Raw genomic sequence first — 14,961 nt, 5'->3', positions numbered from 1 at the left:
TCCCCCAAGCAGAACAGTAACACCCTCCAGAAATGACTATCTGCTGCAGCCAGGTGTTACGTGGGTGTACCCTTGGGCTGGTCCAGCCATTCGGGTCCTTAACAATGAATCCTGTGAGCGGATCCCCATCTGGGAATCTCGCCACATGGCTGTAGTGCAGTAACTGATGCTCCCTCAGAATGCAGGTAATGTGCTTCATTCGCGACTCTGTGAGCAACTGCTCATTTGACACAAAGTCAAACCAGCGGTACCCAAGGATTCTTCGAAGAAACACAGTATTGAAAGTGTCCTGTCTTCGTCTCAGGTAACTGGATAGCGTCCATGTCTTGCAACCATACAGTAAGACAGGAAACACCAGGACTCTAAAGACTTGGACTTTCATCCTTTTGCATAAATAACGGGAGTGCCACACACCCCTCTCCAGTGACCTCATGACCCCCCATGCTTTCCTGACACTCAGACTCTTTGCTCAGTCTCTAGGGAGCCCCGAGGATGACAGCATCGTCAGCAAAGTCAAGATTAGTGAATCTTTCTTCACTAACAGATGCCCCACAGCTGCTGGATCCCATGACCTTGCCTAACACCCAGTCTATGCAAGCACTGAACAGGGTAGGAGCAAGAACACAGCCCTGATGAACCCCAGAATCAACTAGAAAAAATGCAGAGGTTCTGCAAAGTCTCTGGATGTCCCACAGGGCAGCACGATTAACTGAGTTAAACACTTTACGAAAATTGACAAAGGCTGCAAAAAAAATAAAATCTCTGCCGATATTAACTTTTACTCTCCATGAGAATCCTCAGTGCCAGGATGCGGTCCATGCTAAACTTCTTAGGTGTAACACCAGACTGCTCCAGTTGCTGGTAAGTGAGAAAGTGATCACGTATCCAATTGAGGATGGCCCTAGACCTTACCTGGCACTGAAAGCAGTGTTATCCCACTAAAGTTAATGCAATCCAGGCGATCACCCATCCCTTTCCAGATAGGGACAACAAGTCCAGTTTCCAGTGAGTTGGGATGATGCCCAAATGGAAGCAAATTGCTTGCAATGCCAGGTCAACAGCCTTGCCACCCGCCTGGAAAAGTTTACTCTGGATACCACAGGTCCCTGCCACCTTCCCTACTGGATCACCACCTGTGCAATCTCAGTGACATTGGGTAGTTCACAGCTAATTGGAGGATCAGCCTCAAGAACCCATGGACCCAGGGATATCATCTTTAAACAGTTGCTCAAAGTAGCCAGGCCAGTTTGTCACAACTGCAGTGTCATCCTTAAGGACCATTGCATCAGCCGCCCTGACTGCGATTCTCAGAGGAACAGATTCGGTTGTGTGTAATACTTATGTTCCTCTGTAAGCTGGATGTGGGCCACTTGACTAGAGATGGCATGTCATTTACTCACAGATTCCTCTAACAAGTGCCTCCTTATCTGCCCTCAGAGCCCCACCAGCCATCATTCTCAGTTTCCGGTACAAACTGGAGTTGCCATAAAGCTGTGTGCTGCGATTCCTCTTGATGATAATTAGAGTGCCCTGTGAGATGAAACACCTCCTTCTGGGAACACCAATAACAACAACACAACCCTCAGCAACCTTCAGAGTCCTTGTGAAGGAAGGACTCCCACATTAGTATTGGCAGCTGCACCCAAGTCTGTAAGTTTCTCGTACAAACTGCTTGCAAACTCTCAGAAACAGCCTGATATTGGAGACTGGTTAGATCCAGCCTCATTTTCCTAGTAGATGGTAGCCTGCTGGACCTAAGCAGGATCTTCAGAGTAGCAACAAGTCTGTGGTCAGAATTCACAAAATGGGCACTTCTATGGACCCTGCTGTTTTGTAAGAGCCTCCAGCATCTGCCTACGAAGATGTGATCAATCTCCTTCACTGCACCACCAGTACTGGAGTACCAAGTCCATTGATGCAGCTTAGAGCACTGGAACCAGCATCCAGTGATCTGCAGCCCCTGACCTTTTGCAAAGTCAAGTAACATGGATTCACTTTCACCATGGTCACAAGACCGTGACACATCCCAAATACATGTATTTTTATTAAAATATCATTAAATAAACTACTTCTAGAAAAACACTCTTGGAAAAGAAAATTAAACACACAGTTATTCATTGGCAAACTTAGCACTTCATGTGATATCAACATTAAAGAGACATGTACAGCCTCTGCAGTTGATTTAGTGTTGCCTGACTATACAAATAATAATTCTTTTTTTAACCTGTCCCTTTTTTGTATCCCACTATAAACATTTATTATAACTATAATTGTGAAGAAGTTGACAAAGTAGGCTGTTTATACATAAACAAAATATTCTTCTTATTCATGGAAATAGTAAAAAGTAACTATTAACCATAATGCACTGTATTTGTATGGGGAGGACTCATCGACACTCTGGTGACCTAAGTACAAATGTGCTCCTGCATATTTCTACACCATCTTGTGGACAGAAAAGAAATTGTAATGAAAGCTGAAGAATACAACCAGCAGCTGTGGAAGGTAATCCAACTCAGACTTGTCTGAAAAGCTGTTATGTTACAAATACTGTAATTTAAGTAACATAAAATGTAAAAAGGAATGCTTCCAAAACCTAAGGAATGGAAAATCAGGGGACTTCCAACAGGGAACTAAGGGCTACACTTCAGCAACTATTCCCAGGGTTGTTCACAGAAAATGAATGGGAGAATGAAGAACTGAGTGAAACTGTTGTCATAGGAAAGAATAGATGAAATAGACTGTTATGCAGCTCGCCAAATACCAAGATTGTGTGTCATTCTCATTACATTTACAAAAATGTACTTTGCAAAGAAAGCAGAGGGGATCATCAGAAAGGTTGACGGCAAAATATTCATGAAGATCAGTTCAAAAATATTTAAAAAATTTTTTAATTGTATTGTAGTAACTGGGGTTTTAGAAACAGAACTACAGTTTGTAAAAATTATGTTCTAGTCAACATGACAAAATAACATAAGAGCATGTATGCACACAGATTGAATAAGTAAGGGAGCTTACAAATATTTTACATAATACGACATATGCAATAGAAAAAAGTTTTATCCTAGGGAATTAAGAACAATAGAAGGTCAAGAAGATGAAAAGAAGCCAGAAAAGTCGGACATATATCACCATCCCTGTCAACAGAGAGAGAGAGAGAATGATAGAACTGAAAACATTAAGTAGAGGCAAATGAAATCAGCAGGCCAAATTATTGGATTGGTATTTGATTTGGTTTGGAGAGGTTTTCAAATGCTTTAAAAATTTCATAATATTAAAAGTCATTAGTAGTCTCCTCACTAGTTTAGAAGTGTAGTGACAAATCTACAATATATTTATAAATAATATGTTCTTAAGATAATTAAAAAACAATATATTTCAAAGTACATTAAGCCTAACCAAGCAGAGATTGAAAAAGGAAATACATGACTCCAGTTTTGAACAGTAAAATTCCACAGAGCCACAGTCGGGGGGGGTAATGAGTTTCAAAGTTAATCTGACCATCCAACCAACCTTGGACTTTCTACAATGCACGGTGGTGAAGGTTCAAAATATTTCTGAAATACAATCCAAGAATCTTTTATCACTTCAAACAAAGAGGCTTTTGAAAACAAGTTGGTGTGTGTAATACCAGGATAAGGTATTAAAAAGGAAGCAATGCTTTGCATGATTTTCTGAATTTTCTAAAAGTGGACTTTTTTTTGTTCTTCATGGAGAAGATACATGTCACCCATGAGACATGCAATAAGTGATATATCTGTTCCCTATATGCAAAACAACATAAGGGCCCTAATTTGAGAAAATTTTTAGGGCACACACACCGTCTAGATGTAAACACTAGTGCATGTTATTTATTTGGATCACATAAAGACACGCTATAGCTCGCATGTTATTCATTTGGAATCCAAATAAATAACATAAATAAATAACATGCAAGCTATAGTGTGTCTTTATGTGATCCAAATAAATAACATGCGCTAGTGTTTACACCTGGACAGTGTGTGTGCCTTAAAAAGAAGTCTGACTGCATTCTCGTACCAATGCTTGCGAACTGAAGTGTTTACGTGCACTTTTCATGGCGTTACACGTTTATTTTTTGAGCATGCCGTGTCGCTCAAACGCAGGAAGCTCTGCAGTGTACTTGTGACTTTCTTTTTTCTTCGGTTATAGTCCTGAATAAAAGTGCACATGTTTATTTACTTACTTCCTACAAAGTGCAGAGCAATAGTGTGTCTTTATGTGAAAACAGCAGTGTCAGATGGGGGCGGGGGTAGGGTAAGATCGTGAATGCGACTGAGAGAATGAAACTGAATATAAAAAAAAAAAGCTAACCTTTACAAGTATCATACATTTACACCGGCTGTTACAGACTGACTGAAATAAAATGTAAGTTTTTATACTAAAATAGTAATAATAAAAGCAGCTCACTTCTCAAAACAAACTCGCCGGGGATTGAACCTGTGAAGTTTTGATTACCGGGCAACAGCTGATACTGTTATGCCACCAAAGCAGTCACAGTACAAGTGTGTCAATGTTGCACCCTAACGTGTGTTCTTTTTCTGCAGTTATATTTTTGAATAGAAGCGAACTTGTTCCGTTATATTTATACCTTTGAGAAAGTGTTTATTTGATATATGGAAATCAGGCTTAACACATTATACACTTCATGTCTACATTTTATCAATTATTACTAAAACATGAAAAACGTTTCTGTTTTAATGATGAGTTTACTGTACATAGACTGTTGTAGACATGGAACACACATGAAACACATGTGTTCCAAATAATGATATAGTATTTATAAAAGGTGTCATTTTGCTTGAATTCTCACTCTATACAACTCCAAAAAACTGACATGCAGGTAAACGGACTTGAGCTGAGAAACCTGTGCGCTGGTGGGGGATGTGACAGCAGACTGATTGCTGTTTGCTGCTTATCAACACATTTAAAGGACAAAAGACGCTGAGCAATTTAAGGTGAGACGGATCTACGAGTTTTTTCGTAGGCGCTCATAATTCTACTGTTAATGAAGAACCAACTGCATACTGAGCTTTTTTTACTTCTGAAAGAGACATGTTTGTTTGAAGTGTTTGAATAAAGTTCCTGTCTCTACAATCTCCTGTGTTTTCTGTGCAATTCTGTGACCCAAGTGTGATAATATAATCTATACTAATAAAAGGCAAAGCCCTCACTGACTCACTCACTGACTGAATGAATGACTGACTGACTCATCTCTAATTCTCCAACTTCCCGTGTGGGTGGAAGGCTGAAATTTGGACGGCTCATTCCTTACAGCTTCCTTACAAAAGTTGGGCAGGTTTCATTTCGAAATTCTACGCGTAATGGTCATAACTGGAAGGTATTTTTCTCCATTTACTGTAATGGAGTTCAGCCAGTTCCGTGGGGGGCGGAGTTTCGTGTGACATCATCACGCCTCCCGCGTAATCACGTGAACTGACTGTCAACGCACTACGTAGAAAACCAGGAAGAGCTCCAAAACGCGCTGAAGAAAGCATGCATTATAAAAACATGCATTATATAATTGAGAAGGCAGCGAAACAATAAGAAGCGAGCGAGTGACATATACTACCATATTAATGAGTGCTGCTACTTCGGAAAGAAAGGTGTAAACCTAAACTTTAAATTAAGTTAATAGACAGGGTGCCGCTGGTGTTTCTCATGCCCACGGGTAATGCTGGATACAAGTTTAATGAGAGGACGCAGGATATAAACGACAGTTTTGATCACTTTGTAACTAAGTTAAAATTGCAGGTGAAGGGGTGTGCTTATTAAATTCCGAGATACCGTGTTTGTGGGGGATTGACACTTAACGCGGTTGGGGGAGTCACGTCATCATATCCCCTCCCATTTACCTCATTTCGCTCTGAGCTGAGCTCCGCGGCTAAAGGCGTCTTCCGAAGCAACTTCATCACACTCCCACCAAATACTCACAGAAAAATCCACAAGTTAATACACACGGTGTCTCTAGAGTTTCTCCACACTCAATGTATTCCTCGCGCCCCCTTTATACCCTCTAATCTCCCATTTCAATTCAGATACCTCCAATTTCCTGTAAGGCTCAGCTGCGCGATGACAAGTAATAAGTCTCAAGGACAGACCCTACAAAAAGATGCCATTGATTTCAGGCAAGATTGCTTTTCTCCTGGACAACTATACTTGCATTCTCAAAAGTGAGCTCGCGCAGCTTCGTCACATTACAACCGGAGTGCAGCCAGAAACTTTTAAGTACCGGGTCTTAGATAACATTAAATTAAGCCGTAGACATCGCAACATCACACAAGATGGCAGCTCACGAGAACTTATTGAACGCAGTACGAGTGATCACTTCCATGCATCAAACCTGTTCAAAAAACGCATTACACAATTTACAAGGTGATGGCTTTCTATGGCGTTCGTTTATAAAGCAGCGGAGAGGCTGTGTAAAGGCAGCTACACAGAAAAAGCAGAGCGCCACACTCTGAATGTATTGCTGGCATCACCGTTATACCCTCTGATCTCCCATTTGAATTGAAATGCCTCAAATTTCCAGTAAGGCTCTGCTTCGCGATGACAATTAATAAGTCTCAGGGACACACCCTACAAAAGGTTGCCATTGATTTGAGGCAACATTGCTTTCCTCCTGGACAAAACTATACGTTACATTCTCAAAATATATATATATATATATATATATATATATATATATATATATATATATATATATATACACCCGATCTACAATACTGTCAAATAAACGACCCACACACCATAGCGCAACATGAGAGGCTTCACTTTAGCGCTGACGTCTTAGGTTCGATGCGCGAGAGTGGGTGCAGTGCGTGTGTACTGCCTGATGAGCCCAGAATTAGGGCGAAGCACGTGCCGCGTACTGTTTGCATTATTTGATAGTAAAACTATTTCAATATATTCAATATATATATATCAGCGCTTAATGATTCATTTTACTCTCGCAACCCCTGTTTGGGAAGAAGTATGAAAAAATATGAGGTTAACGCAGAAAACCAGATCACCAATTTAAGCTTTAGGAATCATAGATACTTTATTCGACATCAATGATTGTTTTGGTAAAGCCATACTCGTGCAATCCTCCTTCCATGTTATAATATTTCGCGACTAGCCAAGATTAAATGAACGGAAAAAAAGTAAGAGCGAAGCGAGGGTGACGGCAGGCAGGCGACAGCTCAATAGCTCGAATTTGGATATACTACAGTAGGTTCTATTTAGTCGCCAGAAATATCTTTGGTAGGAATGGAAGTTGGATTTAGTCTTTAAATTTCTATGGTGAAGAAAAATTTATGCAATGATGATTAAATTTAACTTTCCTTCCTACTAAACATATTTCTGTTGACCAAATAAAAATGACTTATATTTAAAATTTAAATAGTACTTGAACAAATACGATAGTTCATAATACCCACGCAGCACTAAGTGCACGTAAGATTACGAGTCATCTGTTTTAACAAGCAGCATATTGCACTGATACGAAATAGCCTGCCCATTTAATTATTTAGGAATGGATAGATAAATTAAGATTTTGTACAAATAATGTTTTAAATTTTTCTTCCTCAGTGGATTCTGGCACCGCCAGCAACAGCTCCTTGCACCCCAAAGGAGATATGTGTATATATATATATATATATATATATATATATATATATATAGATATACATATATAGATAGATAGATGGATATATACATATAGATAGATATATAAGATAGATATAGATATACATATATAGATAGATAGATATAGGTGTATGTAAATGTGTGTCTGTGTCTATATATATGACAGCAACACTCATATCAGTGACAAAACAATTACATTAACAATCATCTTACGTTATTTTTAAAATGTTTCCTTTTCTTTTTTCATAACTTCTTTAACACACTACTTCTCCGCTGCGAAGCGCGGGTATTCTGCTAGTCTATACTAATAAAAGGCAAAGCCCTCACTGACTCACTCACTGACTGACTCATCACTAATTCTCCAACTTCCCGTGTAGGTAGAAGGCTGAAATTTGGCAGGCTCATTCCTTACAGCTTACTTACAAAAGTTGGGCAGGTTTCATTTCGAAATTCTACGTCTAATGGTCATAACTGGAACCTATTTTTTCATCCATATACTATAATAGACTTCTGCTCGATGCCCGTGGGAAGCGGAGTTACGCCTCCCACGTAATTTAGTGCCTGCCCATATAAGGCCGTCCGTCAGCGGCAATCCAATAGAAACACTGCTGCTAAATATTCACGGGTGAAAGACTGTGCTTATGCAGAGTAAAATGAGATGGTCAGGGTGGTGTTTGGCACAAACTCAGCGAAATTGCAAGAGAAACTTTTAAGTGCCGGGTCTTAGCTAACATTAAATACAGCCGTGGACATCGCACGAGATGGAACCAACACAGCTGGGAAACTTCGATGCATGTACACCGAGCGGCTCATGTGAACTGATGCAGTGCAAAGAAAAAAAGCAACAGTTCTAAAGAGTGCTGAACAAAAACCGAATTACACAATTGAGAAGGCAGCAAAAAAATATGATGGGTGTGATACATACAAGCATATTCATAAGTGCAGCTACTGCGGAAACAAAGCACACTGTGGAAAAAGTCAATGTTATCATGTTATGATGCTGCAAGTTATTGTGAAGCTAGCCCACACGATGCTGGAGAGAAAAGTTGATTCTGAAAATAGAGTCTTTAAAAACCGATGGGAGGCTGAGTATATGTTTACTGACATTGCCGGTAAACCCGTGTGTCTCATTTGTGGAGCTAATGTGGCTGTAATTACAGAATTTAATCTAAGACGGCACTATGAGACAAAACATCAGGATAACCTGAAAGACCTGAATGCAATGCAGAAGATACAGAAAGCAGAAGAGTTAAAGAAGAATCTGACACTTCAGCAGACGTTTTTACCCGTGCAAAATCACAAAGTGATTTCAAGTGAAGCTGCTTTTATGGGAGACACAAATGCACCAGTGCAACTTGCCCCACTTTCCCTGTTGCCAAGTAATGCACAACGGTGTTCCCAAATACGCACTTTGCTGATAAACTGAGCGCACTGCGCACTGAGTTCGCACGGCGCTTTGGTGACTTTGAAGAACAAAAAAAGAATTTTGAGTTGTTTCGCAACCCATTTGCGTCGATGTGGAAACTTCACCTGTGCAGATTCAGATGGAGGTGATTGAGCTGCAGTGTAATGGCACACTGAAGGCAAAGTACGATACTGCAGGGCCCGCACAGTTTATTCACTCCATTCCCGCAGAAATGCTCCAGCTCCATCTACATGCGGCTCGAACCTTGTCCATGTTTGGTAGCACATATCTGTGTGAGAAGCTCTTCTCAGTGATAAAGACTAACAGAACAGCACACAGGAGTCGCCTCACTGATGAGCACCTGCAGTCAATCCTGAGACATACACAAACTTGTTGCCAAAAAAAGATGGCAGGCGTCCAGCTCTGATAAAATGACATATGAGCAAAGACAACTGAATGATTTGATTTGTTATTGCTGAAAAGAACAAATTTTATTTATATTTCCAGGTTTAATTATGCAGCATGTTCATATCTGAGTTTGTATAATTTTGACAGAATATATTTTTATGGAGAGCAAAATCTTTTGGGATATTTAAAATTTAAGTTTATTTTTTATATAAAATTACATAAGAGTAAAGAAATTTGAATGTTTGTTCTTTTAACGTTTACTTTATTTCTAACTTGTATAATTTAGACAGGATATATTTTTATGGAGAGCAAAATATTATAAGTTATTTAAGGTTTGAGTTGATTTATTCCGGAATAATATTCCTGCCTGTTTTTATTCATATTTATGTTCAAAAAAGTTAAGTTTTAAAGTTTTAAAAGTTTAGTTTTAGTGTATTCAATAAATGTTTATCTTGTTTGGCACGCGACCTGAAGTGTGTTTTGGATTTTGGCACCCTGTGCAATTGAGTTTGACACCCCTGATTTAGTTGACACAAATATCTTTGGTTGGAATGTAAGGCGAATTTACTCTTTACATTAGTATGGTGAAGAAAAATGTATGCAATGATGCCTACATTTAACTTACATTCCTACCAAAGATATTTCTGTCGACTAAATAAAAATTCCTTCTATTTAAAATTTAATTAGAACTTGAACAGATACGATAGTTCATAATATCCACGCAGACTTGCACATAAGAGCGGGAGTCATCCGTTTTAACAAACAGTGTATTGCACTGATACGAAATAGCCTGCCCATTTAATTATTTAGGAAGGGATAAATAAATTAAGATTTTGTAGAAATAATGTTTTTCATTTTTCTTCCTTGATGGATGATTCTGTCATCCCCAGCAACAGTTGCTCGCACCCCAAAGAGTGTGTGTGTGTATATATATATATATATATATATATATATATATATATATGTGTGTGTGTATATGTATATATGTAGATATGTATGTAAATATATATATATATATATATATATATATATATATATATATATATATATATATGTATTTGTGTGTGTATGTATGTGACAAAAAAATTACATTGACAATCATGTTACGTTATTTTCAAAATGATTCCATTTCTTTTTCATTACTTCTTTAACACACTACTTCTCCGCTGCGAAGTGCGGGTATTTTGTTAGTAAACAATAAAAGTATACAGAAAAACAAAAAAGATTTCTGGAAAGAACTCGAAATAAATACTGGACTCAAGGAATCCTGGTTTCAGGTGCTGGAAGAGGATGTGGACAAGGCTAACACCCTGAACCAATATTTTAATAGATTGCACCTCGTTTCACCAATACCACCTTTCAATGACCAGTCCACCCACATCATCTCCACTACATTAAAAATTGTTATCACTTCAACTGGTATGGCCAGTTAAAAGTCCACCTCTGATCGTCAGTATGGGCTGAATCAACTGAGGAGGTCATGCACAGGAAAAACCACGGGATCAGATTTACATTTACTTATCTGGCTGATGCTTTTATCCAAGCACGTACATCTTAAAGACCCTTGAGATGCTGGTCCTAGGTAATATGAGTCTTCTTGGGAAAGACCACCTGGACTTATTGCAGTTTGGCTATTGGACAAAGATTTGAGTAGAAGATTCAACTATTTTCTCCACAAGGCTTATTTTCATCTGGACAAAGCAGGCATCAGTTATAAGGATTATGCTTTTTGATCTATAAAGCGCCTTCAATACCTTCTAGGAATCCCTGTTAAGGGGTAGGTTTAGGGATAGACAGGATGACGGACTATCTGTCAGGCAGATTTGTTTGTGAGGGGCAATGACTTTGTCTCTGATGATAGATATGAACAACACTAGAACACCACAAGAAACAGTTTTGTTGCCTTTACACTCTGTACACCTCACACTCATAACATCATGTTATGTCACCTGCAGAAATAATTTGATGAATTTGCATTAATGGGATGTACTGATAAGGGAGATAAGACAAAGTATAGGAGTCAGGTGAAGAACTTTGCTTTCTGGTGTAGAAAGAACAGTCTTTACAGTATAATATCAGAAAACCAAGGAAATGGTTATTGACTTTCAGCAGCAAAGAACCCCCATGTCCAGTCACTATTAAAGGAGTGAATATGTAGGTGGTGCAATGCTGAAATTACTAGGGGGTAAACATCAATAGCAAGCTGAGCTGGTCAAAGAGGAACTTTTTTTTTTTTAAGAAGACTGCTCCTTTAATGTGGTTAGTGACATCCTTTACATTTTCTACAGCTCTGTGATAGCCAATGTGAGGTTCTACTTGTTCAAGGCTGGTAATATCACTTCAAGAGAGGCCAACCAAATTAACAAATTCGTTAAATATGCAGGCTCACTTATTGGAAGAACACAAGACACGATAGAGGTTGCAGCGAAGGACAGAATGAAAACAAAACTGAGTGCCATTATGAACAATGCTGTACACCCTTTCTCTGACACACTAACATTGTATACATTTAGCCAACAAATTATTCATCAGAAATATGTAAATTAAATGTTCCTGGGGCTTCTTAATATCAATAGGTATACACCTTTAAAATGCCTTACTGTGATTGCTCCTTTTATATTTAGGAAAGCCAAAAGTTTTCTTTCCTTTTACACATTCCAATGTTTATATGAGAGAGGAACCACTGTTTATTATAGTATTAATATTGTTGTTCCCTCTGGGGACAAATGAAGTTTGTTCATTCTTTTTTTTACAAAAAAGTGAGATCAATAATAAAAAAGAAACCTGAATATCACTCGGTTTCTGAAGAACTCGCAGTTTTTTTCTTGAGGGTCCATGATCTTCACATTAAGTATCAAACAATCCTCAGTTTGATACCATTTTATTTTTGGATGAACACTGTAAAATAAAATATACAACAAATATCACTACCTAAACAAAACAACATATGTATGAATACATTTAACTAAAGTTAGTTTATTAGGTTTAAGATCAGACGAAACATTCATCATATCCACACATTTTGTAATCCTATATATTCTAGTACAGGGTAGTCGGGTGGATGTGTTTGACAAAAAAAAAATAACAACTCACTAACACAATGACACATCTCACAATGGCCCAATTTAAAAATTTAAAGTTTTGTTCATAAGGTATGTTCAAACAAAAAGTATGGTTTGCCGTACTCCTTTTGTTTTTGTTTTCTACTTTAGATGCCAACAGTGTACAGATTAGTTTAATTCAAGATACTACATTGCATTATGACAGATTGGTCACTCATTCAGAATATTTTCTGTTTTGATGTTATCAGGATAGGATCCAACTTCCTATGACATAAAATTTAAATAAACCATTTGATAGTGAATGAATAAACATGTATTTTAGAAACTGTATATTTTAATTTAGATATCGATACTAATAAAAGGCAAAGCTCTCACTGACTCACTCACTCACTTACTCATCACTAATTCTCCAACTTCCCGTGTAGGTAGAAGGCTGAAATTTGGCAGGCTCATTCCTTACAGCTTACTTACAAAAGTTGGGCAGGTTTCATTTCTAAATTCTACTATAATAGACTTCTGCTCGATGCCCGTGGGAGGCGGAGTTATGCCTCCCACGTAATTTAGTGCCTGAGCATATAAGGCCGTCCGTCAGCAGCAATCCAATAGAAACACTGCCGCTAAATATTCACGGGTGAAGGACTGTGCTTATGCAGAGGAAGATGAGATGGTCAGGGTGGTGTTTGGCACAAACTCAGCGAAACTGCAAGAGAAACTTTTAAGTGCCGGGTCTTAGCTAACATTAAATACAGCCGTGGACATCGCACGAAATGGCACCAGCACAGCTGTGAACCTTCGATGCATGTACACCGAGCGGCTCACATGAAATGACGCAGTACACAGACAAAAAGCAACAGTTCCAAAGAGGGCTGAACAAAAACCGAATTACACAATTGAGAAGGCAGCAAAAAAATATGAAGCGTGTGATACATACAAGCATATTCATAAGTGCAGCTACTGCGGAAACAAAGCACACAGTGGAAAAAGTCAATGTCCCGCTAAAGGAAGACAGTGTTAAAAAAACCCGTGCATGCAGTGTGTCACGTCTCAGATAAAGAGGAAGATGAGCTGTTTATTGATGCAGTAAGAAACGAATCGATGAATGAAACCTGTTATCTTTACAACGATTGACAAACACGGAATGTAACTTGAACACAACACATCCTACAAATACAAACCTGATTGAAAGAAATAATGATAATCAAATCCTTGATGACAGCAACACTCACAAAACAATTACTGTATATTGACAATCATGTTACGTTATTTTTAAAATGTTCCCTTTTCTTTTTCATAACTTCTTTAACACACTACTTCTCCGCTGCGAAGTGCGGGTATATATATATATATATATATATATATCCTGATCTACATACTCTCAAATAGACAAACCACACGCCGTGGCAATGGTAGAGGCTTTGCCTCTAGCGCCGACGTCCGAGGTTCGATTCCTGAGAGGGGGTGCACTGAGTATGTACCCGCGCTTCCCGATTCATTTTACCCTCGCAGCCCTTTGGTTTGAGACGTATGAAAAAATATGCGGTTAACACAGAAAGACAGATCACCAATTGAAGGTTTATGATTAATGGATACAAAGCGCGTTCCTAAGACTGATCGGAGGAAAATTTCATTTCAAAAGGCTACCTGACGGAAGCCTTGATAAAAGCGTGGTTTTGTGCAAACTGTCCAAATACGAACCTGACTGAAAGAAATTATAATCAAATCCTTGATGACAGCAACACTCATAACGGTCACAAAACTATTACATTCACAATCATGTTACGTTATTTTTAAAATGTTTCCTTTTCTTAGCACAAGCACAGCTGAGAAGCTTCGATGCATGTACTCCATAACGCGTTAAAAAAAATAACGCATTTAATCACACTTTCAATTCCAAGCAAAGGGGAACTTTTGTCAATGCATGATTTCCTGGTACAGTACATCAATTACATTGATGCACACATCAGAGCTACAAAAATGTTATAGTCGGAATAAAGCACGTTCCTACGACTGATCAGAGGAAAATTTCATTTCAAAAGACTACCCGACGAAAGCCTTGATAAAAGCATGGTTTTGTGCACACTGAAAAGCAAGGAAAATTAGATGCATTACAGAAATCGGACTTTGTGGCTCTTACTGGGGATCATTGGACTTCCGTGACCGTTAGTAATTCTAATTATATCTAATTACAAAATGTTCAATGATCACACTGTTTTAACCTAATGTACAAAATAATTTTGGCTAAGGTTACTCAGAGTTTAAAGGTGAAGCTGGTCAAATTACCTTTTATGTTTCTGCCTTAGTTTTTTTTAAGAAAAACTGCACTTTATGTTGAAATTTTTGTTATTATTATTTAAAGACAATACCATTCTGAAAATGTACTTAAAATACCACTTTATTTTTAAGTCTGCCCAATTTTAGCCAGGGATGATATTTGTGTTTCTG

The 14,961-nt window shown here is 38.3% G+C and overlaps 1 protein-coding gene across 1 annotated transcript in view; it reads right to left on the bottom strand.

The window, feature by feature from the left end:
* The window catches only part of LOC120534890 (putative ATP-dependent RNA helicase TDRD12), a 441,334-nt gene that overhangs the window by 121,216 nt on the left and 305,157 nt on the right, over window positions 1-14,961 (bottom strand). Inside the window, exon 13 of the mRNA XM_039762402.1 lies at window positions 12,242-12,355. Coding sequence (XP_039618336.1) covers window positions 12,242-12,355 — 114 coding nt within the window. The remainder of the gene's footprint in view (window positions 1-12,241; window positions 12,356-14,961) is intronic.

Source organism: Polypterus senegalus, chromosome 9, assembly GCF_016835505.1.
Source record: "Polypterus senegalus isolate Bchr_013 chromosome 9, ASM1683550v1, whole genome shotgun sequence".
Classification (NCBI taxonomy): Eukaryota; Metazoa; Chordata; class Cladistia; order Polypteriformes; family Polypteridae; genus Polypterus; species Polypterus senegalus.
Note: the sequence above shows the minus strand (reverse complement) of the source record. Positions and strands in the feature narration are given on the sequence as shown.